Raw genomic sequence first — 26,484 nt, forward strand, 5'->3', positions numbered from 1 at the left:
TGCTGCTCATCCGTTTCTCAGCCCAGGATTTGGTGTGTCACAAATCACTTTCCTCTGAGTCACACCCCAGGCACTTCCCTGCAGCCCCCACCCTTATTTGGTATTGTTCCTGTCATGGTAGCAGCAGGAAATACGGGAATCAGGGAAGCAGGAGCTCATGATGGTGATCCAGTTGGTGTAGTATGTGGAGTTTGCTTTCTCTGCTTACTGAGCCAGTCTGAGAGCCTGCTCTGGAATGCAATTCTCTCTCTCACTCAAACACTGCTTAACCCTGGAAGAATCAGCCCCATTATGTTGATTAAACATGTCACAATGTTACACACATTTTTTGATGATTTTTTTTCTTTAGTTTTGAATTATTATTTTTTTAAACTCGCAGTTTGCCCTGTGCTTAATGGGAATCATATCTGCTTAACTGATGTTTTTCAGTTTGCAATAAAAACACAGGATTTGGTTCTCCTCTCACATTGATGTAAGTCAGGAACAATTCCAGCGTAGCCAGTGAAATTACATAAGTATAAAACTAGAGTTAGAGGAAAGACAGGTCCACAGCATTCTGTTTCTGAAGTATTTTTTATTGTTTTTTACTTAGCTTGCATGTACAAATATATACAAAATAATAATAGTTTAACAATATTTTATGTTTATTCCATGTTATATGTTTAATTCATTCTGGGAATACTTGTATTTGTTACGGCTTGCATGCAGAAAATTCAGAAATTTTCTGGGATGTTAAAAAATATGCATTAACATAAAACATGATTTTTTTTCATATGGATCATGCTATTCCCAAAGTCTCAATTTTGCACCCTTCATTGAAGGACTTGCTGAGTAAAACAAACAATTATTAATGTAAAAAATATAAATGCAATTTCAGAAAATTATCTTTAGAATTGTTGAATATTCTTTTAATAGAGCTTTCCTTGTCAAATAGTGAATTGTCAGTAAAGTCAGTTGTCTTACAATAGCCAGATGTGTAAAACTGAAATACCATTATAACATTTAATTAGCAAGGAAGCTAAGTTTTCTCCAGGAGAGTTTGTAAAGCAGTTCAAATCTACCTTAGAGCTAACTTTAGCAACTGTTTTGTTGTTATACTAATCAGACTGGTTTTGGACAATAGCTATGCGTTGTTCATGAAGCTGAGGGGAAATATGCAATGTGTAGAGCCTATGCCAGTTTATAAATTAATGATGGCCACAACAATGCTTTTCTTGAGTTCATTTCACATACAGTGAATTGTTGTGTAGGATGAATCATCATGTTTATTGATACTTAACATTGATGTGATGGATAACAATTTCTTGGAAAAAAATAATCCAGCTGTATCAATCAACCTGTGTCTGTGTGTGTCTTAAATATATATAATTAATTTGATGTGATTTAATCATCTCAGAAATATCAGATTGATTTGCTTTGTATTGGTGCTGAATATTGCAGCGTAGTTAGTGGCTGCATTGTGCAATGGGGCCATCAAAAACAAACTGAGTTCTGCAATCATGTTATTAGTCAGGATTTGCAATGGCCTGACATTCAGAACAAACAAATACCAAATCTGAGACATTTAGGAAGGGAAGATTTCCCCCACACCCATCTTTTTTGGATTCAATACATTATTAAGCTAAATAAAAACAAGATTTAAAAAAGTACAGTCTGAAGTAAATTCTTATTTCCCTTTTTCATAGATTTAGCAGTTTTTACGCCACACCAGTTCTTGCTCACTGCATGCACGCTTGTTGGCTGTACAAACAGTTCCCAGGTCACCTTGTGTACAGCACAGCTGCCACCAGCTCACGTAGATGCCCCAGTCCTGACTGCTTTGGATTCCAGAACGATATATGTACAGTAAGTACAGATTTTCTCTTTCCTGACAGCACAATGGTGTATCCGTTTATGCAAGAATCCCAGTGAGTTCAATCAGGGAAAGGGTTTGTGACATAAAATTAAATTTATTATGATTAAATGCACAGAAGTGATTAGTTTAGTGGTTCTGTGAACCTTTGATTATCACTTGCCAACTTAATTTCCATTTTGTCTTTACGCAATCAGGATAACCTACATATGGGCATAGCCTCAGTGCAAACTTCAGTGCAGGAAAAATGTGCTGGTGATATGACAGTTTTGTAGCTCTTACATTACATGTGTTGTTGTAATCATTTATCTATTGAGTACAAATATTGCATTAAAGAAGTCTTTAAAAAAGTACTTGCTCTTTCAGACAGCTACATAGAAGACAGCTTTAATGTGTGGCTTGATCATTTTCAGTACTTTTAAATGGATTTCGTTTTACAGTTGTACAAATACAGTATATGTTCAAACTCATTTAAAAAAACTCCACATTTCAATTATAATGTGAATCATGATTGAATATAATGGTGTGTTGCTTTTATTTCCAGATGGAAAGAACCAGTAGAAGTAAATGGAATTCTGAACTGCTATATATTGTATATGGCCAGTAGTGAGCAGAATTTTACAAATTGGAACATAATCTATAACAACACAGAGGTTTTTCTGGATTACACTATCCGGCAGCTTTTCCCGGGTACTGAATACCTCATAAAGCTAGCTGTAAGTTTTAAAGACCTGCAATGGGAGAGAAAAATGGTGAAATTCACTCTGTTTATTGTTAACACCTCATATTCATAAATATCTCATTTGGCTATGTTATTTAACCTTTTTATTTTTTTGATCTAAAGGCAGTCAGAAAGAGGAAAAATAACAAATGCTCAACATCACCAATGATCTTGCATCCAATACAGGGCTACAGGGAATTTATTTCATTTGTTTAATGACCAGGTTTTGTCTAAAATATTGTAGATATTTTATAAAAGGGAAGATCAAAAGCAACTAAGAGATTTAGGAGCACACGTCCCATTGACTTTCAAGAGCAGAATATTTGAAATTGGCCACCTAAAGCTTCACATCTGTTCAGATCTTGCTCCAAGAGAGCCTCACCTTTCACCATAAAGCCTCATAAACAAAGGAGTGTGTTCGGGTGACACATAAATAGTTTGTGCAGAAAAAAATAGAAGCTTTTTCTTGTTTGATTTTTAAGTCTTTGAAAAGACCTTAATATTTTCATTGTAGTTTTTGTTCAGTAGTTTCTTTTGTTTTTTGACAAAATAGAACACTTTAGGTTCAATAGAACAACAGAAAACATCTGAATATAAACATGAGATTGTCCCTATTTGTTTTAAATACACTCTTCATTTTATAGCAATACTATATAAGGATATTTGCTTTGATAAATGCCATAGAAAAATATTCTGCTCTTGATTATGAATAAATTTACATTTATGTAGACTCTGTGTATGCATTCATTTTACTTAACATGCTTTGAATGTTCTAAATAGTATACCACAAAGAAAATAAACTACCTTCAAGTAACAAGGAATTGACTCAAACCCGCAAAACCAAGGACATTCAGTTTAATTAAGGCTAAGAAACCATTTTGGATTGAACTGTTTTGTGACTAGGCATTCTACCCCAGTAAATTGTATGGCATGTAGAAACACAATGTCCAAAACCTACACAAAATTAGTGTGTCATGCGGTTTTGTTTTTGCTTGATTGACATTAATAGGTAGTTTAGAGTTAATTTACATATGTGACACATGTTTTTTAGAAGCCCAATTATCATCTTTATGTTCTCTCTTTAAGTATTCCCCTGGAAAGTCTCTTGTACGGCCAAGTTGTCTTTCTGGCCAAGAAATATGGCTGACTTTGAAGTTCATCAGTTCCATTCCTGTGCTAGCCAGGGTGTTGTGTGTGTGTGTGTGTGTGTATGTGAGAGAGATATGTTGGCTCAGTACGGGGTAACTGGGTGAAATGTAATGGCATGTGATTTGCAGGCAATCACACTAGATGGCCTTAATGAATCTGTGAATGAAGTCAGAAGCTCCATTCTGTTCAAGTGATGGAGTATGCTGCCTCCCTAATGGACTTGATCCCTGTGTATCTGGAAACACAGAACTGGTTTGAAATCCACACTTAAGGCTCAGACCTACATAGTGCTGTCTGTTCTTGTGAGGTGCTTAGCACGCCCATCTCCCAGTGATTCTATGGGAGTTGATGGTACTTGGCACCTCAGAAGAATGCTCAGCACCTTGCAGGACCGTGTGTGTGTGTGTGTGTGTGTATGTGAGAAAGATATGTTGGCTCAGTACGGGGTAACTGGGTGAAATGTAATGGCATGTGATTTGCAGGCAACACACTACATGTGTTGCAGAGCCACTGTAATTCCAGTCCAAATATAGTGTGTGTTTAGAATAAGCTATCGCTGTGTTAACATGCATATATTAAAACAAGTAATGAAAAAGTTATGGTTGTGTTCAGTCACTGATTTTCAAAAAGGAATGACCCTACTTTTTAGTACACTTAAGGGAACAAATTCATATTATGTAGTGATTTCATCTGCAAAACAAGAGCAACATTTTCAAAGGCGATTTAAGAATTTAGGACCTAAGTCCCATTAAAAGCCAATAAGATTTAGACTTCTAAGTCACTTTTGAAAATAGGACTTAGGCTCACAGGTCACTGAGGCACTTTTGAAAATTTTACCCCAAATCAATTTTTGTCAGAACTTTTGAGTGCAAAAATGTGTCTGAATGTTATTGCCTACTTTACAGCATCTAACACGCTGATCAAAGGTTCTAGAAATACTTCAGCACATTAGAATGAATTAATGTGGAACACACCATATTTTAAATGTGAATGGCCTTGCTTTTATTGATTTATGTCATGGACCATATGCATAGCCGCCTGAGCTACAAAAGTCATGGATCCGTGTTGTCCAAAATGCACGTATAGTCACAGGAAAGGCAGGCCTGATGTGGAGGACCACAAAACAAAAATGCCCCTGTGCCACAACTGAGAATACTGGAACCAGCGAGGGAGTGAAGAACTCAGGAAGATGAGCTCTCTAACACCTTGTACTTGTGGTATGCTTGCTTCCTAAATTCTTCATGAAGCTAGTAGGTGTTAATCCATGTCATGGATAGTGTGTGGCTGTGTGTAGGGGACTGACACATAGTGGTTCAATCCCTGAAATGTTTTTCTAATCAACACCACCAAAATTTTCCTGGGTATTTAAGCTAGGTTTGGGATTGTGCTAGTGGGGAAATCTTCTGGCAGTGAGAGGTTCAGGGACCTCTTCCTTTCTCTCTGTCTCTCATTTTCTCTCTCTTTAAAAAATATTTGAGGGTGAGCCACATAGTCCCGTTTCATGCTTTTCCTGGCTGACTGGCAAAACAAAGCAGGCAGCAATTGGGGAATACAATGCACCTGGGCTGTTGCTGCTTTGAGCTTCTTCCTCAACAGATTGAATGTTAATCAGCTGACTAAGAACCTGATGTGTCACATGATCAGTGGCTTCCCGCTAATACAGGGCTTGATCCAAAGCCCATTGGAGTTACTGGGGATCGTTCCATTGACTACAGTGGGCGTTAGCACAAACCCATAATTTCTAAGACCCAGTGCATAGGAAAGGATCTGCAGAGATTGCCTAAACAGGTGTATGATGGTCACCAAAACTGGGATATTTCATACTTGAATTGTGAGTGTCAGATACAGCTGTGGAGTGGAAGAAGCCCATGGAGCTTCTGTTGGAGAGGAGTACTAGAGACTAATTTCTGCCAGATTGAGCCTACAAATCTGAATGGTAAAGGAAAAGGATAAAACAATTTAAACTCAAAGCTGACCTAGCTGAAAATTGATATACCATAATCTGTTGAAGAAAGTCATGTAAAAATCAATTAAATATCTGTATTTTACACCATCTCAATGGAGTAAACACTAATTTTGGACTTTTCTGAAAACCATGGTTTGTTCTTTTGCATTCCCTTTGGAGGGCAAGTTGAACATTGTGCTCAAATTCTGCAGTTGCTCTGGACTGCAAAATTCCCAGTGAAATGAATACATCCTGTGTGCGTACGACACAGCCTGAATGGGCAACTCTCTGATGACCTGTTTACGCTCCTGTTGACATTGCTGATGTTGTGAGTGCACAGAGCAGGAAGTGACTATGAAAGCAGATTAATTCCTTCCCATTTTAAAACACAGGGGAAAGTGAGGAAATCTGTGCACAATGGATTCAAATGGAATTACTCCATATTGAAAGGAAATCTGACTGCCATGAGTGCTCACTGGGAGCAAGATCAGGCCTTTTGTTTTTATTTGGGGACTGATACTGCAAGCAGGACTACTCACATTCTTAGACACTTTGTCTATTCCCATTTTCAATGGGGCTACTCACATAAAGTTAAGAACGTGGGGAAATCTTTGCAGGATTGGGGCCTTGATTTGTTGTCTTATTACTTTTAATTTTTCAAATTAAAAACATCCTCTGTTGAAATGTTTGTATGTTAACACAACAGACTTTAAAATGGCTTCCTTATAGGCTTTTCAAAATGTTGATTGCATAAATGCTTATTTACTAACATTTCAAAATGCTTTCATTGTGGTTTATTAGGTAAATACCTAACTGAATTTCTAAAAACCAAACAAACCCCCCTCTGATTTACCTAATCTACTACAGAGTCTGCCAGATCCTGTGGCTTCTACTCCTATGAGAAGCCCTGGCTCCTGCTAATAGTCCCAGTGCCAGTAATGGGGCTACCATGAGTAAGGATTGCAGAATCAGGCCCACAGTTTATTGTATAAATATATAGGGAGAGAACATAAAAAAGTCTATTATATAAGTTAATATGCACAGTTTCTTGTATGTCAAGAGTGTTGTCTCATGATCAAGCAAAATGTGAAAATCATGTAATGAGCTGATCTCTGTTGGCAGCTAAAATACAAACGATTCGACCTCCTTATCCATTAAGATGCACTCAGCAACTGTTATGTATTGATTTATTATAAATTAATTTTTTCACTTTTTAATTGCATTTGAAAACTACTAGTTAGTGTGCGCCCATGAAGTACAAGAATATCCTGATGGTAATTTCTTTTTCCTGTGGCTATTCATTGAAAGATGTATTTTTTTCCTTTCTAAGTGCAGCACTAGCCAGTCAGTATTTCCCTGTCTGAAGGTTCTGAGTGCACATTATTCAATTACAAGGAGAGTTGTGCTACTGTCAATGATATATACTGTACATATACACTGTAATTTTCTTTAACTATTGCAGTGAGAGCAATGGAATTTTAATCATCATCATGACTTACATTCCAATTTAAAATACTGTAAGTTCAGCATTAGTGTTAGGTTTCATCCTTATGGTACCTAAAGACTATCTAAAGATACATATAATCAAGTAGGATATTTTTTATATGAGGGAATATCTTTATTCCAGGAGGGGGGAAAAAGCCCTATACGATTGTGAAAAGTGCACGCCTTCCTGTGAAATGCACAAGCTTTATTAATTTCTGAGGAGTAAAATTACAAATCTATGCAAAAATTGATTTCTAGCCTTTTTATTTTGGCATCACTTTGGAGTATATTTATTTGCTGTGTTTGATATTTTAAGGCTTGCACTGGAGGTGGATGCACAATAAGTGAAGCTAGCGTAGCTATAACAGATGAGAGTACACCAGAAGGTGTTCCTGCTCCAAAAGCCCAGTCATATTCATCTGACTCCTTTAACATCTCATGGACTAAGCCTGAGTATCCGAATGGTAAGTGAACTCTTTTAGCCTCAAGTTAAAAAGATGATTAGTAAAGGTAAATTAATATTCTAAATGGCAGCTTATATGTGGTGCTTAATTTTTAATGACCATTTTAGCACATAAAATACCTGAGATAGTATCATTGTCTGTAGCTAGGAGATTGTGGCTTTCAACCTAGCACACAATTTCAGTAGCTCAAAAGTGCTCCCTTTTGATAGTTCTTGTGTATTGCATCTTATTGCTTAATGTTTTCCAGAACAATTTAGCTGACGAAATGGGTATTCTTTGAGCATGATCGTATAGGGTCTGCATTGTACCTTCTAATAAAGCATTCATTTTTGATACAATTAATATTTTTAATTGTCAGATTAATTCCTTAATATGCTTGTTCTTATCTTCTTGTATTTGTTCTTAAAAATCATTTCATTCTATGTACTCACCTTGAGAGAGAGAATACACCTGCACTGGTGTGAAAGTTTGATAATACAATTATTATAATTTGGACCTTTTTCTCTGTGTGTTGTGTACATGTCTTAACTTTTAGGGCAATTGGATATTTTTAAAGATGTGAAAATGGGACTTTCATTTCCCTGATTTCATAGCTTTATGCCTATTCCATTCAAATAGGAACACAGAAGGATACCCAGAAATCACTGAAACTGAGTGCAAAACATTTAAAAGAACTGATATTATTATGCCTTTCATAATCAAAATATAACACTGATACATATCAAGTATTATGAATTGTAAAATAACGTGAATTTCATTTTTCCTCTTGCAGGTTTGCCTCTGATTCCTGTTTTAGAACAAAATACCCAATACGCATATAGTTTGGTTTCAAAGGTTCCAATTTTTAAAGGTATTTAGGTGTTGCAGTACTCAGAGATGCTCCTACATGCCTAAATCCCTTTTGAAAATGAGAGCTATGCTCCTTAAATGAGTTAGGCATTGCAGTGCTGAGAACCACAACACCTCCTTACCTTTAGTAATCTGGCCAAAGCACTTTGAGCAAAATATAAGTAATTAGGAATTTTTAAGATTTATTTTTTAATATTTTGTATTGTCAGACTTGCTGTAGATGTGGAAGAAAATGTTCATAGGCCATTAGTATGGTTTAGATTACCATTCCTTTTATGTTGTTAGTTTTTTTATTATTTATGATCATGTGGGCCTGATCCTGCAACATTCTTTGTGGCCCAATAAGGCACTGAAGCCTTATTGAAATCCATCAATGTATTTGGTACAAAACTTAGAGGAAGAAATAGGAGGAAAAATGTAAACCACTTATGTGACTTTGGGCCTCAGTCTCACTGATTTTTTGATAGGATGTCTTTGATAATTCTACCCACCGTGCCTGTCATGTAGTGCTTGCAGTCAAGGATCCAATCCTGCTATCCTTGCTCTGTTAAAACTTTGACTGAAATCAATGGGAGTTTCAATTCATTCGCAAGGCAGGATGAGGCCTTATGTTTTTAATTAATCAATCTCCATAACATTTTATTTAAATTGTGTGGAAAATGATTGGATGGTTGTGAGGAGATGGCTACAATATACACAGATCTTAGGCTGTTTCTACTACAGCAATTATTGTTTGTAGTATGGCTCAGTTTTTACTCTAAGAGCACAATGAATGGTTGGGTACTAAAGCTACGGAACCAAACACAGACCTAATAAATGCTTTGGGGAGTTCCACAGTGGTTGGAGGATGGAAGTCTTCTACCCCCAGTCCCAGTCAGCCCATTCAGGAGCCTTTATAACTACACTGTCCTCCTAGTCAGAGGAGCTTTGGCCAGTGTATATATGCAGTTGCACCCCAAAAATCCTTCCTGGAGCCTGCTCTTCCACCTCAACCTCCTGGAGCTGTGCTCCACAGCACACAAGGATCCTCCCATGTGTGCTTCTCCCTCTTTTCCTGACCCCTGCACAATAGAACTGTATAATTTCCACTGTTTTCGGAGCCTTCTATGGCTATGGAGTCAGCGTGGGTGGTTTTTACCCTCGGCGGGGAAAGGCTCTATACAGAGGTGTAGATGCTGCAGATGTTGTTGGCAGCGGAATGCAGGGGTGGTGGGCTGGGTGAGGGGTGTAGAGAAGGGCTGCTCTATGTCAAAGTTAGCAGCCAGACTTAGCCAGAATCCCTCCTGTCCGCTCCTGGGGAGAGAATACTAGACTGGTAGCCCTGCCACAGTGTGAACTGGTGTGCTTCCCTCTTTTCTTTTCATTGGCTGGCTAGAAGAAGAAAGAGGTGCTACCCCTTTTCAGGCAGCTGGCACCCACAGGGGTGTTAGCAGGGAGCAGGGCCTGTGCTCCTTTGCCACATTGTAGTTGTCACTTGCACTGCGGTGAAGGGGTCACCTCCTTTGTCCATCCATTGAGGGACTAACTAGTCTGGGCCTGAATCCTGATGTGAATTTTGTTGTTCTACTATTCCTTCTTTTCTATCTTTGTCTTATTTTTGGAAGGCTAATTGAAAACAAAACTGTGTTATCTCAGGAAAATTTGAGTCACCCAGGAGCTCTGTGTTTATACATTTTCAACAAATCTTTTGGGCTGGTTAGTGAGCACTTCATTCAGTAACAATAGTTGTGCCAGCATTTTCAAATTGTGTTGTAGGTTAAAAAAGATCTCAGGTGAAAGGGATCTTGGCTCAATTCAAATAAGTGAAATAAACAGCACAGAGGCACTTTACTTTAGCCATTCCTGCTTCCCAGTATTAGTGTCTGCTCTGGCCTCTGCTCAAGGTTATAGGTTGAAAAAGGTTGTAGGCTGGGCTTTGCAGGGGCATGCATCCCGTTTTCCTTTGATTCATTGATTCAGATCCCCTGAGTTTTGAGCTACTATATTTAAAGTAGCAAAACTCAATTCAAACCACTGAGTTTGGCTTGGTTTCAGATTAAAACCACGAGAAACTGCCAAGGTTTGTATATGTCCATCCTACACTATAAATTGGGATCTCCCTAGTAGATCTCAGGAGTCTCCTTTTATCTTCCCACTGACTTCTACCCTAAATGGGTTAAGGAGTCATTACATCATGAGGATCCAGGAAATCCATTAGGTGCCATTGAATGGAGTTGGGCAGGCAGATCGGCTGCTGCCTTTATGATATCCTTCGAATTAGATGGAGTGGATTTTGCTATTCCCTTTTAAGATGATAGATCAGGGATCGGCAATCTTTGGCACGCGGCCCATCAAGGAAATCTGCTGGCGGGCTAGGACGGTTTGTTTACCGGCAGCATCCGCAGGTTTGGCCAATCACAGCTCCCACTGGCCGCGGTTCACCGTTCCAGGCCAATGGGGGCTGCGGGAAGCGACGTGGGCTGAGGGATGTGTTGGCCGCCACTTCCTGCTGCCCCCATTGGGCTGGAACGGCAAACCTCGACCACTGGGAGCTATGATTGGCCAAACCTGCGGACACTGCCAGTAAACAAACCGTCCTAGCCCGCCAGCAGATTTCCCTGATGGGCCGCGTGCCAAAGGTTGCCGATCCCTGCGATAGATGGTGAAAAGACTGCCTCTGCCTCTGAGTTTCCATGGAGAAGGAAAGAGGGGCTGTTAATGCAACCTTTGAAGACACTGGTGGTGAGCAGAATTGTAGTCTATCAGGCTTGCCCACAGAACATAACCCTGGGTAAAATGAGAAGAAACAGGGGCTTTGAAGTGTGTTTGGTGAGTGAGGATCCAGTGATGAAAGAGTTTCTTATCACAGCCTGGAAACTGAGTCTTTGTTTCAGTCAAATTTGGACTCAGATTCTGGTGAACATGGGCACAGTGTCATTAAGACTGGACCCAGTTTTGACAAAAGGCTTTCTGGCAAAGGGTCTAAGTTTCAGGTTTATAATGAATTCTTACAGTAGGTGACAAGTTGGGGAAATGATACTGCTGCGTATGACATTTGTAGAACCAAACACACAGTTATTTATTCTTTTATTCAAACTTCGAAGCAAAAACAAAATAGGTGAACCGAGATGCATTGTACGACAGCAGGCCCTTTCTGCTACCCCTTTCATATATGTGTAGTGTAGTCAGCATGACTGATTTGTTCAGGGCAGGATGTACAAAGGCATGTTTGGTTACATTAGGCATAAGAGGCTCTGTTTAGTTAATCTGGGAGCTAGCATGCTGCTTGTGCTAGTGGCCTCAATAAAGAATCCACTCTATATTCATTAGAACCAAGTCTTGTCTTGCCTTTACTAGATCAGTTATTTAATTTCCTTTTATCGAAGACAGTCACATATTCTTTTCTATTAATTTTTTTTAAAATTCCCTTTTGTCTGATAATTATCCTTAAATTGTAAGCTCCTCAGGGCAGTGCCTATGTATGTGTACGCTGCATACGAAGAGTGGGGTCCTGATCCAGATTGCAGCCTCTAGGCCCTCTTGTAATGAAAATATGAAATAATAATAATATATGAAATTACTCAGTGCACCCCATTACATTTGACTAATCTCGCACCTGAGCCTGAAAACATTAAGCAAGGGAGAAAGTTTACTCATTTTGAAATTAATTGAACTATTCATGTGAGTAAAGGTACATTTTTGCAAGATTTGACCCCTAGTTTATATTCTAATCAGAACCGTTCTTAGCACTTACATATAGTAGTTCTTTTCATCTTCAAACTCAAAGGTCAAACTGAGTCATGGCACTCTGATATATAAGCACTTCTCTGATGCCCCATCATCTTCTCCATAATTGAAGGTTTTGTTTAATAATAAAATAAAATAAAGGGTGAAATCCTGGCCCATTGAAGTCCATGGAGAAACTCCAGTTGACTTCAGTGGAGTCAGGATTTTAACCTATCCTGGCTAGACTTATGCCTGAGAATAAAACTGCCCCTTTTCATGGCCAGTGTGTGTTAAGTGAAGCCCAACGATGACAACGAACATATTAACATTAACTGTTTGCTGATCATTTTAGCAGCTTAGGAGAAATATTTGGCAATTCTGGATTAATAGGCAAACTTGCAGACAGGCTTTAAACCTGTATTCAGTGTGCTTTATAGACAGTCACTAACTAATCTTCATAACAGCCCTGTGAGATAGGTAGGGACTTATATTATTGCAATTTCACAAGGAAAAAAGTGGAAACAGAGGGAAGATAGGTTAAGTTACTTACCCCAGGCCACAAAGGGAATTATTGTCTGATTTAGAATGAGAACTTGAGTTTCTGACCCAGCACCTAGAATCCAGACCACTGGTACACCTAAGCTCTCTTCATTCTCAAACTCACTTTTTCTTCTTTGCACAGAAAATTACAGCGTTAAAAAAGGCCCCTGTAAAACAGAAGCATTTATTTGAATGTGAACATTAAAATCAGGAGATAATGCATCGGCTTTATTAAAAAGACAATTGTTTTCTGACAGTATTTGGAGAAATACCAGAAGTTCATATTATATTTTGGAAAGTTGATTTTCATAGTGCATATGCTGTACGATGTTGTTATTGCAGGTATAATTTAAAATACTGGTCCAGTTAATGAATGCTGAGTTATAGTGGAGATCCTATAGACGTACTTATGACACCTACGATAATACCAAATGAGTTTGTGATTAATGCTATTACAATAAATACCAAATAAATTAATAATGCTTATGCCATTATTTTTAAGTGTTAGTGTTATTCATATAAGTATTTAAAGTTCTTCTATTTCTTTTCCTGTATAATACACCCTAAATACCAAGTTTTAAGACATTTAAGACTGTCCTGGGCAATTTTGATTTAAATGCCCTTCTTCTGAAGTAAATTCAAGATATTTTGTATTTATGTTAGCTTGTTTATTTATTGTAGGCCAAATACAGATATGCATTAGTTCTCTTTAGACAGTGAAACCTCCCATAGAATCCCAGAGGAGTTTTGCCTCAAGCAGGAGGTCAAAATGTGCTGTGATTAGTTTGAGTAGAGTTCCCAAGTTTTGTTCACATGACTCCTGTCTCTGTCCTGGGTTCAAGCTCTTACTTTTCTAGGGGCAAAAGGAATCAATAAGTTCAGTTCATCAGTTTAGCATACACATCTCTGACTAGTTTAGAGTACATATCTGTGAAGTACAACACTTCAGTGTTTCACAGAAACGCACTAGTTTTTATTCACTTTTATTTATTTCCTCAATCAACTGAGAGGCACAGTTTCTTCTCAGTTTCAAACACAGTCTTCAGTGTAAATTCAAACAATTCAGTTTTGAGGAAAGCATAAATGTACTGAGATTATTCAACAATATGAAGGCTGTTTTCCCTTTTTAATTGAAGCCTCAGGTATATCCTGCACATGGGTTCAGATCAGCCACATTCAGCATATCCAGACATGGTTGCACTATAGGGGGTGGGGAGAGGGTAACCCTCTGGAATATTTTGACTGCAGCATTGCAAAAACCATTTGTAGTCACTGTGTGCCTGATTTTCACAAATGCTGAGCCCCCCAGGGCCGGCGCTTCCATTTAGGCGACCTAGGCGGTCGCCTAGGGCACCAGGATATGGGGGGGTGGCATTTTGCCGCCCTCGGCGGCAATTCGGCAGCGGGTGGGTCCTTCCGCGCTCCGGGTCTTCGGTGGCAATTCTGCGGCGGGTCCTTCACTCGCTCCGAGACCCGCCACCGAAGTGCCCCGAAGACCAGGAGCACGGAAGGACCCCCCCGCCGCAGAATTGCCGACAACGACCGGGAGCGCGGAAGGACCCCCACCTAGGGCACCAAAAACCCTGGCGCCGCTCCTGGAGCCCCCACAAATCCAGTTCAAATCAGGAAGCTGCAGATGCTGAGCACCTTGGAGCATTGGACTATAGTCATTTCATGCTCCTTACCCCAACACCCTCAGTTTGATTCTTATGCTAAAATTGCTCAATAATTGTGAAATAATTAATAATTCCTCAATAATCACAAAAGGCTTCATTTTTTTATGCACAACAGAATTAACAATAAGCTAAGTTAAGTGAGTGCTACTTTTGAAAAATGGACCTAAAGTGTATTTATGTTTACCCTTTACTATTCCTTATTGTATGCTTTGAATGGAAATTACTGCAACCACTTTGGTAAATTTAGCAATACTGGGCGGTAAATGACTTGTTTTTAATGGTGCCTATTGAATTAAATTTATTCATGTTAGAGTCCTCATTTATGTTTGTCAGCCCATTAAATGTCTTTGGAAATGTGGTGTGACCAGCCTCAAATTTGTCTGAGGGTCACAGAGTGGTTCTCTGATGTTTGAATGAGCCTGAGTGAAGTGGAAATCAGGCAAACCTAAGTGGTGTCAGCTAAGTTTTCCTTTGAGTCTGGCACTGAAACCAAAATTTGTAGTTTAAACCTATGCAATCTGACATTAGAAAAGCTTCACACAGAGCCCTGCATACCACAGCTGTTGAGTTTCACTTAGTTCTAGGTGTGAGGTTATCTGCTGAAGCGGCACATGTACAGTTTAGGGGATGGTAGTATCCGGCCATACAGCTTCCCAATTAAACCTGTGGAAATTCTTTAAAAAGGTGGAAGAGTAGGCATGTCAAAGTTGAGTGCTGGAACACTGTGGAGGGCTCTTTAAGACTCAATGTGTGCATAGAACAAATCCTACTTTTACTTTTTCCTAGGAATATGGTGCATATTACAGATTTAGAACTACAGCGGGGCAAAAAGACTATTTGTGAATTTGGGTTGAATTCAGCAAATTGTTCAGCCAAAAACAAAACTAAAACTAAAAAATTCAGAAATGCCAAAATGAACCAGTTTGAAAATGTCGTTACAGTTCCATGTTTCATTTTGAAATGTTGTTTCAATTTGATACTTTCTTTCAAAATGCCGTTGCCATTTAATCTGAGCAAATTTTTTGTTTGTCTTTTGTTTTGGTGAGGAAAAAAAATCACATTTGACTTTTTTTTTCTGGTTTGAGGGGACCCTAAACTGAAAAATCAGTTATTCACTCAGGTGTATTTAGAACTCAGCTGTGATCATATGGAAACACAAAATGTCCATATGAAACAAACCAGCATGTTGCATGATGTTTAAGGCACCAAGATTGGCTGGAGTAAGAATTTTCCACCCTCTCACCCACTCTGCCTGCTGCAATTCACTGTTTTCCTATGGGGAAGGACCCCAATTTTGGAGGATCAGTGCCCCTGTTGAACAAAGGGTCAGTACCTTAGCTCTGTGAAATACTCAGACCCACTTTAATAGTAGCTTTGAATTTGAGGTTCACTGTGTTTGCAAACCTCAACCTATTGCTATAGTCCTATGAGATGAGCATAGGTTGTCTGCATAGCAGGCAAGCTAGAAAACTTCCTCTGAACTGGCCTTGGTTTCTCGTACAACCCCTTCCCCAGCTGCTCAACTGGCCTTTGGAGTCCACATTAAAACAGCTAAGATGGGGAGGAGGAGGAAGAAGGTATCCACGTGTGAGGAGGAAAAGAGTAGTTAGGGGTGTGGATGGGATGCCCTTTGGAGGTTCCAATTGGTTGAACTCTAGATTGAAACAAACCTGTAAGGGGCTATTTTCTTCAGTTAATGAAAACCAAACTGCTGTGTACAGTTCTTTCGCCCATTCATAAACTGAATTCTACAGGGTTCACACAGTCCTATTGTCCCCTTTGGACAAGTGAACACTTTGGGTTCCCTTAGACATGAGACGAGCAAATCCCTGCAATTTAGAGTTATCATCAGCAACACAACAACCAACACCCTCCCCTCAAAATATTGCTAATGCTAAGTCTAAGTGGCTGGAGATTTTATTCCTTTGATTTTAACAGGAGCACAGCCATTTTACTACAAGATCTTTTCTCTAATATACTCTGAAACAATATTATTTCATATTCTAAAAAATGAATTGACCAAAATAGGTACAAGGTAGGTCCTATTTAATCAAGCAGGTAAAAACTGTGATCTAGAAAAGGACAGATTAATAGTGGATCTAGTTCATTTGAGAATAGTGAACAGAAAGTCTACATGCCATTTGCCAACAAAAGGGAATTTCCCTAAGGTATTTAGTGTGACAGAATATATTTTCAGTCTGCTTATCATGCATCCTAAAGATAATAGAGCTTTACATAAATATAGACTACAAGTGCTGACTATTTGAAATATTTTAGCATTAAAAATAGACCTTTTAAAAAAAAAAGTAAGGAATTCCTGTGTATATGTTCCACTGGAATGAAGGCTAAGGTCAATGTGATAGTTGAAGGGATTGTTCTTTTGGCCTTGGTCTGACTTCTCCTTCAGCATTACATTTACAATGTAGATCACTATTTTTTCTAAGTCTGAAGGTGTTAGGATTTAAAATGGTTGCTATATATCTTTCATGTCTTTGTTTTAATCTACATGTGCATTTGCATGCAGAGTAGGCTGTGAAAGAGAATTGCCTCAACTTTCTCAGTTCTAAGATTGCCTTGACTGTTTTAGTTCAGAAACACGTCTATTATACCATGCTCTTTGGAACAGTGTAAATTTTGTACAAAATGAATGCAGACCACTGGCCAGATTTTCAACATTTAAAGATGGAGAGTACGTTTTGTTTCACTGACATACATGAATTGCTGCTACAGTTCCTGAAATCCTTTCAGTCGCTTAAAATATTAGTTAACACCATCTTGGTATTTTGTAGCTTTCAAGGTTTTTTCATCACGTACTTCTATTGTCACACAGGTATTAAGTCGACCCTGTTAAGTGTAACATTGTTTTTGTAGGTATTATTACTAGTTACGGATTGCATATGAATGGCATTCTGATGCAGAACTCATCACAGCTAAGTTATTATGCTTATGGACTTGCTCCTTGGAGTCTGCATTCCTTCAGAGTCCAGGCATGTACTGCAAAAGGTTGTGCTTTGGGTCCATTGGTGAGTACCTCAATTTGCATTCTGGGAATGTAATAAATGTCAGATGGCAGTGAATATCAGAGTAAATGGTGATGATTCACTCTGGTCAGTACTAACCCATCTGGCAAAATGTGACATTTTATAAAAAATGCCATTTAAGAGCTGCTAAGGATTTGATAGGTCATCACTAGGCACTGTTCCAAAATAGCACATAGGTACAGTAAAAGAAGTGACAGGGAGTTAGATGTGAGGCTGAAACACATATTATTGAAATTAAGTAGAGTTAATATGTTTAAAAGGTGTAGATGTGGTTTAACCTGATTTATAAGGACACACATAAAGAAAGAATTACTATTCCAGTAATGAGCAAAATTCTATCTGCCTGACTGAAAGGGTTGAAGATAATTTGAGGATTATAGAAGACAAAACATGACAATACTACCCAAAAAAAAAAGATATGCTAATTCACAAATATTTTTAAATCCAAATCTGTGTTTAAAAGGAAAATATTTTATTAATCTGGTACAAAAAAATCACTGGATTTGCAATTTAAGATTACATTAATATCAGTGTTGACATCTGAAAACAAGTCTTCTGAGACTTAAAACATTTATATATTATTCTAGAACTTTAGAGAAGCTACTGGATTGATAAATTAGTATGGTTTTTGTAACACTGTAGCTGATTAATAACTTTCATAATAATTGCTCTGCCTGATTTTGTTTTAAATATTGCTAAAATGGCCCTTTATATTTTTCCAAGATTTAATTTTTCAGGAAAACTTACCCTCCCATATACTTGTTTTAACAATTTTTAAAAAAATAATTGTCTAGTTATTTTGACAACATTCTACCTATCACTCTATTTATATTAACATCAGACTTTCTAATGGCAATGAGCTGTGCTATATAAATATTACCTCAAAGTAAAACTTCAGGGTTTAATTTTTGCATTCTTATTTTTGGTCACATTTCTCATTTTCTTCCCAAGATTAGTTGCTTTCAAATGCTGGTAACATCATCTATCCATAGAACAGGTCTGAAGACTTTATAACCATTAAACATTTTATAGCTAAGACTGCTTTGATGGATATTTACTCTTAAAAGCATGAGTGGCTTTTTGCCAGTTTTTCTTATCCGTTTTTAAAAACTTCACATATACCAGAAATTTAAACTTCTTTTAGGAATTCAAACTCCAGAATAAATATCTAGATCTTACATAATTCACACCTGTTCCACTGTGCAAATAGCACCATTAAAGATGCGGTATCATAGAACCCCCTTTGCAGATCATATATAAAAAACATGTAATGCTAATTCAGTACATTAATGCCATCAAATATGCACTAAAATAAGGGGGAGACAAAACAATTATTTAAAAAAAAAAAATTTTCACTTCTCCACTAAATTCCAAACACCATCTTGACTTTCAGTACAATTCAAAGTAAGGGTTGCTGTAGCTGACATTCACTGCATCCCATGCTCAGTACACAAACTATTTTCCCAAGTCAGTGATCCATCTCTAATCACAGGAATTGAAGTACAATGTCTTTATTTAGAGCAACTCACCTAAATGCTGCCAGGAAGTTCGAGCACTACATCTTCATTTGATTTGTCTGAAAGATTTTTATATCAATTACAGTATAAATGCAACACTTTAAAAATACTTTGGCTCTTTGAGTACTCTAAATACTACAGGGGACATCTCCCAGTAGTAAACTGATATTATCCTTCCAGCTATTTTTGTTGCTGATCTTTTATTTAATGTGCCCTAATCGATTGAAGAGATGCTATGTGACTACCTTAAGCACCGGATTCCTCCAGCTTACATTTTCTGAAGGTAGCTGTGAAGATTTTAATCAGGTACTCGAGAGTTGCCAGTTGCATTTATCAATAAGGATTTGTTTTGTTTTAACTGCTTTTCATAGTGATTAAAATTTATTTCAAGTGAAATATATACCTAGAAAATATGTATTCCAAAATGTTTAATTTTAATTTCTTGCTAGCAAAGATAATGTAGAATCTGTACTAATTTTATCCTGCTGCTTTTGTTAAGCAAAAAGGCTGTTCTTGAGGAAATAAAGTTAGATTTTCTATTTGATTCAATAGGGGAATTCAGATACATCCTTACATGTAAAACTCTGCTGTTTTTGAAATGTACAAACCACTGCAAAAACAATCAGCACGTGATTTAGAAAAATGAGAGAAATGAAGACAGTAGGGAGATGTCTTGACATTAATTTCATAATATAATGAAAGATAAATATGATTAATGATCAGTGAATATTTCTATTCTCATCTCACTATTTAAAACATACTAATTTAACCTTTTTAGGCTAAATATATTTTTAGTATATTCTCCTAATCTACTTTGCCAAAAATATTTAGTACAATATAAACATTATTGTTACTTTACCACTATTTTAGAATTTTTATTTGTATGGTTGAAGAGTATTTTTGTTACTATGAAAATTATTATTAAAATACACCTGGAAATATCAAAAGACTTTGAATATAAGATAATGCATAGAAAAAGAAACAGTGCTTGTGTTATACAGAAGTATTTACATACAGAGTGTCTATTGTTTACACAAATAGTGTCCCATTTAATGTGCATTTCCAGTATAGCCATAGTGTATGCTACAGATCATAGCTAGTATTTTTGTAGTAGTAGCATTTTATACATACTAGGTTTTTTTTCAATATGTGAGGAAAATAGGAGATGAAAAAAGACTTCAGAATATTGCAACATGTTTTAAAATAACAAGATATAAATATGGTAAGGTAAGTGCAAGATTCAAAAGCTTTGGGATTTGGTGCAGATTACTTCATATACACAGAATTTTAGGAACTGCTTAAGCTTTTTGATAGAAGAATATAATTATAGTGCAATACTGAAAATGAACCCCACCAATCACTCGCCTCTCACAGACATGGCTACACTTTATAAGACATGACCAATGCAATAAATTAAACAGTTAGGTGTACACTCTGTGTGTCGTTGGGGGCATCAGCCTCTCACTCATAAGTCTGAGAACCAAGGCAGTCAGCTGGCCTCCAATTCTCTGAGGTGCTGGGGCTGCACGGCAACTTGCATTAGGCACTCAGTACATCACAGGATCTGACTTAGATTAGAAAGCACAGTATAGTGGAATCCTGTCATAAGGATTGATTTTGGGCAATCCCCATTTTGACTGCAATATCCAAATGCACACTCTGGTCCTGATCCAGCAAAGTACTGAAGCATTTGCTTATATTTAAGTCTGTGAGTAATCACATTGAATTCAGTGGGACTATTCACCTGTTTAAAGTTAAGCTTGTGCTTGAGTGCTTTACTGGATCAGAGAATATATAGAGGTCAGTAAACCAATGAACTTCCCAAACCAGATGTGCTAAGAAGTAAAATCACCATTTTACAAGGACAGAGAAAGTTCCTTTAGATGTCTTAATGCCAAAGCAGGTTTGACAGGTTAAAATTGGCACTAAACAGCACACCCACAAACTGTAACATTCTTTATCTGAAGCTGAGTGCCATTCAGAAAAGGTAAAAAAATCCTTTCCAACCTTAGAAAACATCAAATAAATTATGGGTGAGAAACAAACATCATCATAAATGAGAAATGACTTTGGGACTATAAAGTTTGAATCATGGCACTGTGAATAATAGCCACAAGCCGTGATTAATAAAACTGAATTCCACTGTAATTACAAATTTTTCATTTACTTATATAATGAAGCCCTAAGACTAAGATTTTTGTTTAAGATACAAGAATCTTAGTTTTAGGGCTTCATTATATAAGTAAATGCTAGCTCTCTTGTCAGCTTTTATTTTCTCTCAAAGGCTACTTATTATTTCAACTTAAATCTTCCGGGTTCTGGAGCTGGAAAGTTAGTAATGTAATTCTGTTTCTGAACCAAACTTATTTAAGGATACTTTTTCTCTGTCAAATATCTGTAGTAATATAATAAGCAGACTTAAGCACATTTTTGTATTATAGTTATCTTTTAACATCAGCAAATTTAAGGGACCTTGTTCCCCTCTCTATCTTTTCCTGGGTCACAGAGCAAGATTCATGCATTAGAATTAGGTGCCACTGCATTTTCAGGCTATCAGACACTAGTCGATTTCTCTTTCTTTCTTTCTTTCTTTCTTTCTTTCTTTCTTTCTTTCTTTCTTTCTTTCTTTCTTTCTCATCCTCTTATAAAATATTTCAAATGGGAGGCAAATCTGGGGGTGGGAAAGGAAAAGACATTATTTTTTAAAAACAATAGTATGGCACTGTTAAATTTTTTAATCAGGAAAACTTGCATTAAAATGTATAATTGATTTATTCAGTTATTTACAAACTACAGCAACAAACTGTACATGACTGTTAAATTTGCAGGTCGAAGCTCGTACAACTGAAGCTAGACCTGAAGGTACACTTGAAGTATTTGCCACTATTGATGGATCCAGAGGTGTACAAGTAAAATGGCTAGCTCTGAATAAACCTAATGGACAGTTAACCTATGCAGTCCTCATCACTGGTCTCTTCTATGCCAATCAAGGTATTTTCTTTATAGTACATCTAATCTTACCATTATAATAATAATAAACTTAAAACAGTAGAATTCTGTTGGGGTTTTTTTCAAGTATTTCTTTAGTAGTGAATTTTAATTTTCTGCCACTATTTTTAAGTTGTTGATTTGAGTGAGACACACACACAAATAAGTGGTTGATCGTTTTAGTAATATAATGATATATTACTGCAATTGCATATGGTACTTTACAGTAGCACCAACACATATATGGGCAAGAAAAGACAAGATCCTTGCCCAAAAAACTTTCAATCTAAAGATACAAACAAGGGCTCTGATCTTGCAACCCTTACTCAGACAAGTAGTCCTTATTCACACAATATCAGTAGTTTGCTTTTGTGAGTAAGAGTGACTCACAGGAATAAGGTTTGCAGGTTTGGGTTTGTGTACAGTACAATTCATACAAGCAATGATAAAGAGGTATTGCTTAGATTAGCAAGGCAACTTTCTGTTTTTAAGGAGAACATTTTTTAAGAGTAGTACCTACTGACATCAACCACTTATTCTTTTCAAAAAGATTTGAATAAAAATTGTAGCTTTATTTTGTTTAACAAAACAGTTTCAACCCATGAAATAAAAAATAGGTGAAAGGTGATCTTAATCTCTTCTAATGTACATTAAGGGAAATTATCTTGTCTCTCTACTGCATTTGCACTTTCTGTAGTTATTTATACCAGTGCAAAGCGATACAGTGTGCGTGTAAAATTCTACCAGATCAGACTGGTGTTTTACAATCACTTTGCATATTTGTAAAGGAATATACAAGACACAACTAACTGTAACCAGGGCAATTGCTTAATGCTCTACATTGAATGCATGCTTTTCAATCAGTTACGCAATGTAACAACTTAGGTACAATTCTGTAACAACTTATTATAAAATACACGATCAATGAATAATAAACATTGACAAAAATGTTTGTGTATGTTTACTATGTTAATTCAAGCTATCAAGCCTCTTTTAAGGTATAATAAAATATACACAAATAACATTTATAAATTCTACCTTAATAGCAAATGTTGTCATTAATTTTTATTGTCTTTTAAATTATGATTGTTGTAAGGTATCTATAAAAGTATTTCTGGTGATATTGATAATTGTGAAAAAACTCTGCTGAAAAACAATGTTCAGATGATAGTTATTTACTCTGTGTTAATCCTTCTATGTACTGTAGGCAAATAACATTTAATCAGTATCCTAAGCGCAGTAATACGCGTGATGCTGAATCATTGATGGCTTTATAAGTTGTCTTTTTTTAAATAATCAAAGTAAAAACAGTTTGATTCTTCCAGTATTGCCAATAAAGAAAAATACGTACTGCAATTTCTGTCCTCTTGAGAGGAAGTATATAAATGCACTTGTTTGTGTAGATGTTTGAGAAGCATATGTGCTGAAGAGTTTAATGTGTGGTAGGCAGTCTCAGCTGACCCCTCACAAAAGCCCTTTTTTATGCAATGAAGGCTTTGATGTATTCTGCTGTGAACCACTTGTAAGATTATGAGGTGAAGGAGTGATGATCGATTTGAAAAAAAGGAGCAACATTTTGGCTGGACCCATGACAGCACAGCCATTTCCGCTAAGGCAGCAGGGTGAATAATGCAAAAGCCATATTCCCCTTGTGTTTAATCTTGCATTGTTTTTGCAGAGAAAATTTCTGCTTGCCTTCTAAGTCATGTCATCCTCGGTTGTCATCCCGTCTCTCAAACCATCAAAATGGTATTAAATGTTGCAAAGCTGCGCAGCAAGAGAACTTTCAAAAGTCAGAACCCATTTGCAGAGCAGCCCTTGTAGAAAATATATTCTGTTCTCGGCAGAATTTTCCTTCAGTTCTTTCCACTGAGAAGTTTACTGATTTCTCCCAGTGGAATCTGCTGGAATTTATCGGTTCATGGTTGGCAGTCACAGATTAAGGTAAATGTCGATCCGTAATGACCCTCTACATGTTAGTATTGCAGTAAAGCTGGGCTTTTATGTCAAAGATATCGGAGAGGGAGCTATTACACATGACAGGGGTGATCAAGGGACTCCAGACCAAGGCAAGCATTATTAAATATTGACTAGTTCTGTGATTTATGTAGAGCTGGAGGAAAAAAGTGACTTTTTAACCATTATATATTCTTCAGCAACGAAAACCAGCCATTTATCTCCTGCTGGTAATAAAGAACAGAGTGGCTGCATATTTTAGTGGAGGGAAAAACCTGGCCTTATAAATGAGATGGACTCTTTCATGATAACATTTCAGTTTGCTAATTGCCAAAAGCAAAACAGGCAAATTGGAAGCAATTACAAGATTTGACTTAAAGAGGTTGCTGTGTTAGTTCAACTCAGGAGGGGGTGCTGGGGGGTTGGAAGAATTGTCTGGGGAATGGAACACACAAAATTTCATTACATTTGTTCACTGTTGCTGAAACTTTGGTTTGCAACGTTAAATAAATAAATAGTGTTTAAATATTATTCCCCCCCACCTCCATCTCAGAAGTCAGCAGCTCTAGCAGTTGACATTTATGCTCACTGTTTGGCAATATATGTTCCTCTGCAGTAAAGAAATTGCACATTAATTCATCAGACTTATTTAAGACATCATCTGTTCACTAGATTTACACAAAGCTTATTGAATTACCTGATGGTTAATTGGTATTTCCTTGACATAATGAACAACTGTATTTCAGCCTTTGCGGTGATGTCTGTTAAAGAGGCAGCAATTAGAATGTATACATTGGGGGTGGAATTTGGCTGGTATGAAGATATGTTAGCATCAAAATTGCATCCTAAGATTGGGTCAGTGGCCTGTTTGTCAGTGTGCTAAACTTCAGTTTGGGAGACTAAATTAGGAAACAGACTTTAGATCTTGGATCCTAAACCAGGCAGATTGAATATGTTTTAGAGATGAAGCATTCAACTGCCTTGCAAAAAGTGGGAGGTAGCATCATATTGATGCTATAGTGTTGTCATTTATGTGTCTATATATGTTTATCTGCTATACGTGGATATACGCTACATAAATGCCTTATTGTGTGTATAATCGCAAGGATCATCCATAGCTTCTGCTGAAAATTTGAATCTCTTACAGTCTTGTATCTGATCCCATGTATGGGCAGGCTTGTCCATTTCTTACTCAGCAGAAACATTGATATATTCTGCTCCCTGGCACTTGTATGATTACTAGATGCCAAAATAATGGTCCTTATGGGGGGGAAACAGGACATTGCTGTGTGTCCCCAGAACAATAAAGTCTTTTTGGCCATTACCAATTACTCCTTGAAGCCATTTCGTAATAGCGTTTAGTTATGAGATCCTAAGAATGGCCATGCTGGGCCAGACCAATGGTCCACTTAGCCCAGTACCATGTCCTCTGACAGTGGCCAGTGCCAGATGCTCAGAGGGAATGAACAAAACAGGGCAACTATTGAGTGATCCATCCCCTGTCATCCAATCCCAGCATCTGGCAGTCTAAGGGTTAGGGACACCCAGAGCATGAGGTTGCATCCCTGACCATCTTGGCTAATAGCCATTGGTGGTCCTATACCCCAAAACCCCAACCAATTCTACAGACTTGAAATAGTCATCTCAGACCAGGTATACAAGATTATAAACAGATGGAATGCAACTACAGTAATGCCTACCCCACCACATTCAAAAATAATGAGTTAGGACCTCAAAAATCATGAGATTGGCTTAAAGATGATGGGGCTTTCAAAAAGTTGTATTTTTTTGCAGGGGGAAGGTATTCTCCTGGTTTTGGTGTCCTTGGGGTACATTCTGCTCATACTTTCAAATTTTTCTTTGCAACCATGAGGGCAAGAAACTTACTTTTTTGTAAAAGGAAATTTGAGATTCTCACATAATCACATAAATACAGACCTGGGGCTTTAAGAAAAACACCAAATATCATAAGAACTGTGTTGGCATCACAAGAGTTGGCAACACAGTAATGAAATACAAATTACCTATGTGGTTTTACTTACGTTTATTTAGACATTAAGAAACAACACCCCTTATTTAAAGAATGTCTTACATGTGGGAAGGAAAACTTGAAGCTAAAGAAAAACAACCAAATATTTAAGCATGCAAAGGCATCCTAAAAAAATAGCTATAGATTAGTCACAATGTGTTTTGATCAAAGGACTGATTTTCTGAAGTGCAGAGCACCGTCGTCTTTCATTGTAAATAACTATGCAGCCTCTCCTAGGGTCAACCTCCAAATATGTAACATTTTCATGGCATTTTTACAAGAGCAATTCAGCACCTCAAAGGGTTGGGCCCATGGTATATACACTTCATTAAGTGGTGGAGTTTTTCTTTGTGAAAAATAGCTTTGAAGTATGGCAAGTGGTATCGATATATGAGGCAGTGATCCTTTCAGACATATCCCATTGAATTTATATAGTTTTTTACAAACCCATCCCCAATGTATATCACGCAAACTGTATTTGATATGCTGTTATCTTATCAGTGACCTACTATAGCATATGGTATGTTGAGATAGCAGGTTCGTGACATAGAAAGTGTTTAAATAACA

The 26,484-nt window shown here is 37.2% G+C and overlaps 1 protein-coding gene across 1 annotated transcript in view; it reads left to right on the top strand.

The window, feature by feature from the left end:
* USH2A (usherin) overlaps window positions 1–26,484 on the top strand; it is a 578,278-nt gene that overhangs the window by 311,283 nt on the left and 240,511 nt on the right. The window contains exons 32-36 of the mRNA XM_065401740.1: window positions 1,686–1,845; window positions 2,397–2,568; window positions 7,469–7,616; window positions 17,258–17,409; window positions 21,773–21,935. Coding sequence (XP_065257812.1) covers window positions 1,686–1,845; window positions 2,397–2,568; window positions 7,469–7,616; window positions 17,258–17,409; window positions 21,773–21,935 — 795 coding nt within the window. The remainder of the gene's footprint in view (window positions 1–1,685; window positions 1,846–2,396; window positions 2,569–7,468; window positions 7,617–17,257; window positions 17,410–21,772; window positions 21,936–26,484) is intronic.

This window comes from Emys orbicularis, chromosome 3 (genome assembly GCF_028017835.1).
Source record: "Emys orbicularis isolate rEmyOrb1 chromosome 3, rEmyOrb1.hap1, whole genome shotgun sequence".
NCBI lineage: Eukaryota > Metazoa > Chordata > Testudines > Emydidae > Emys > Emys orbicularis.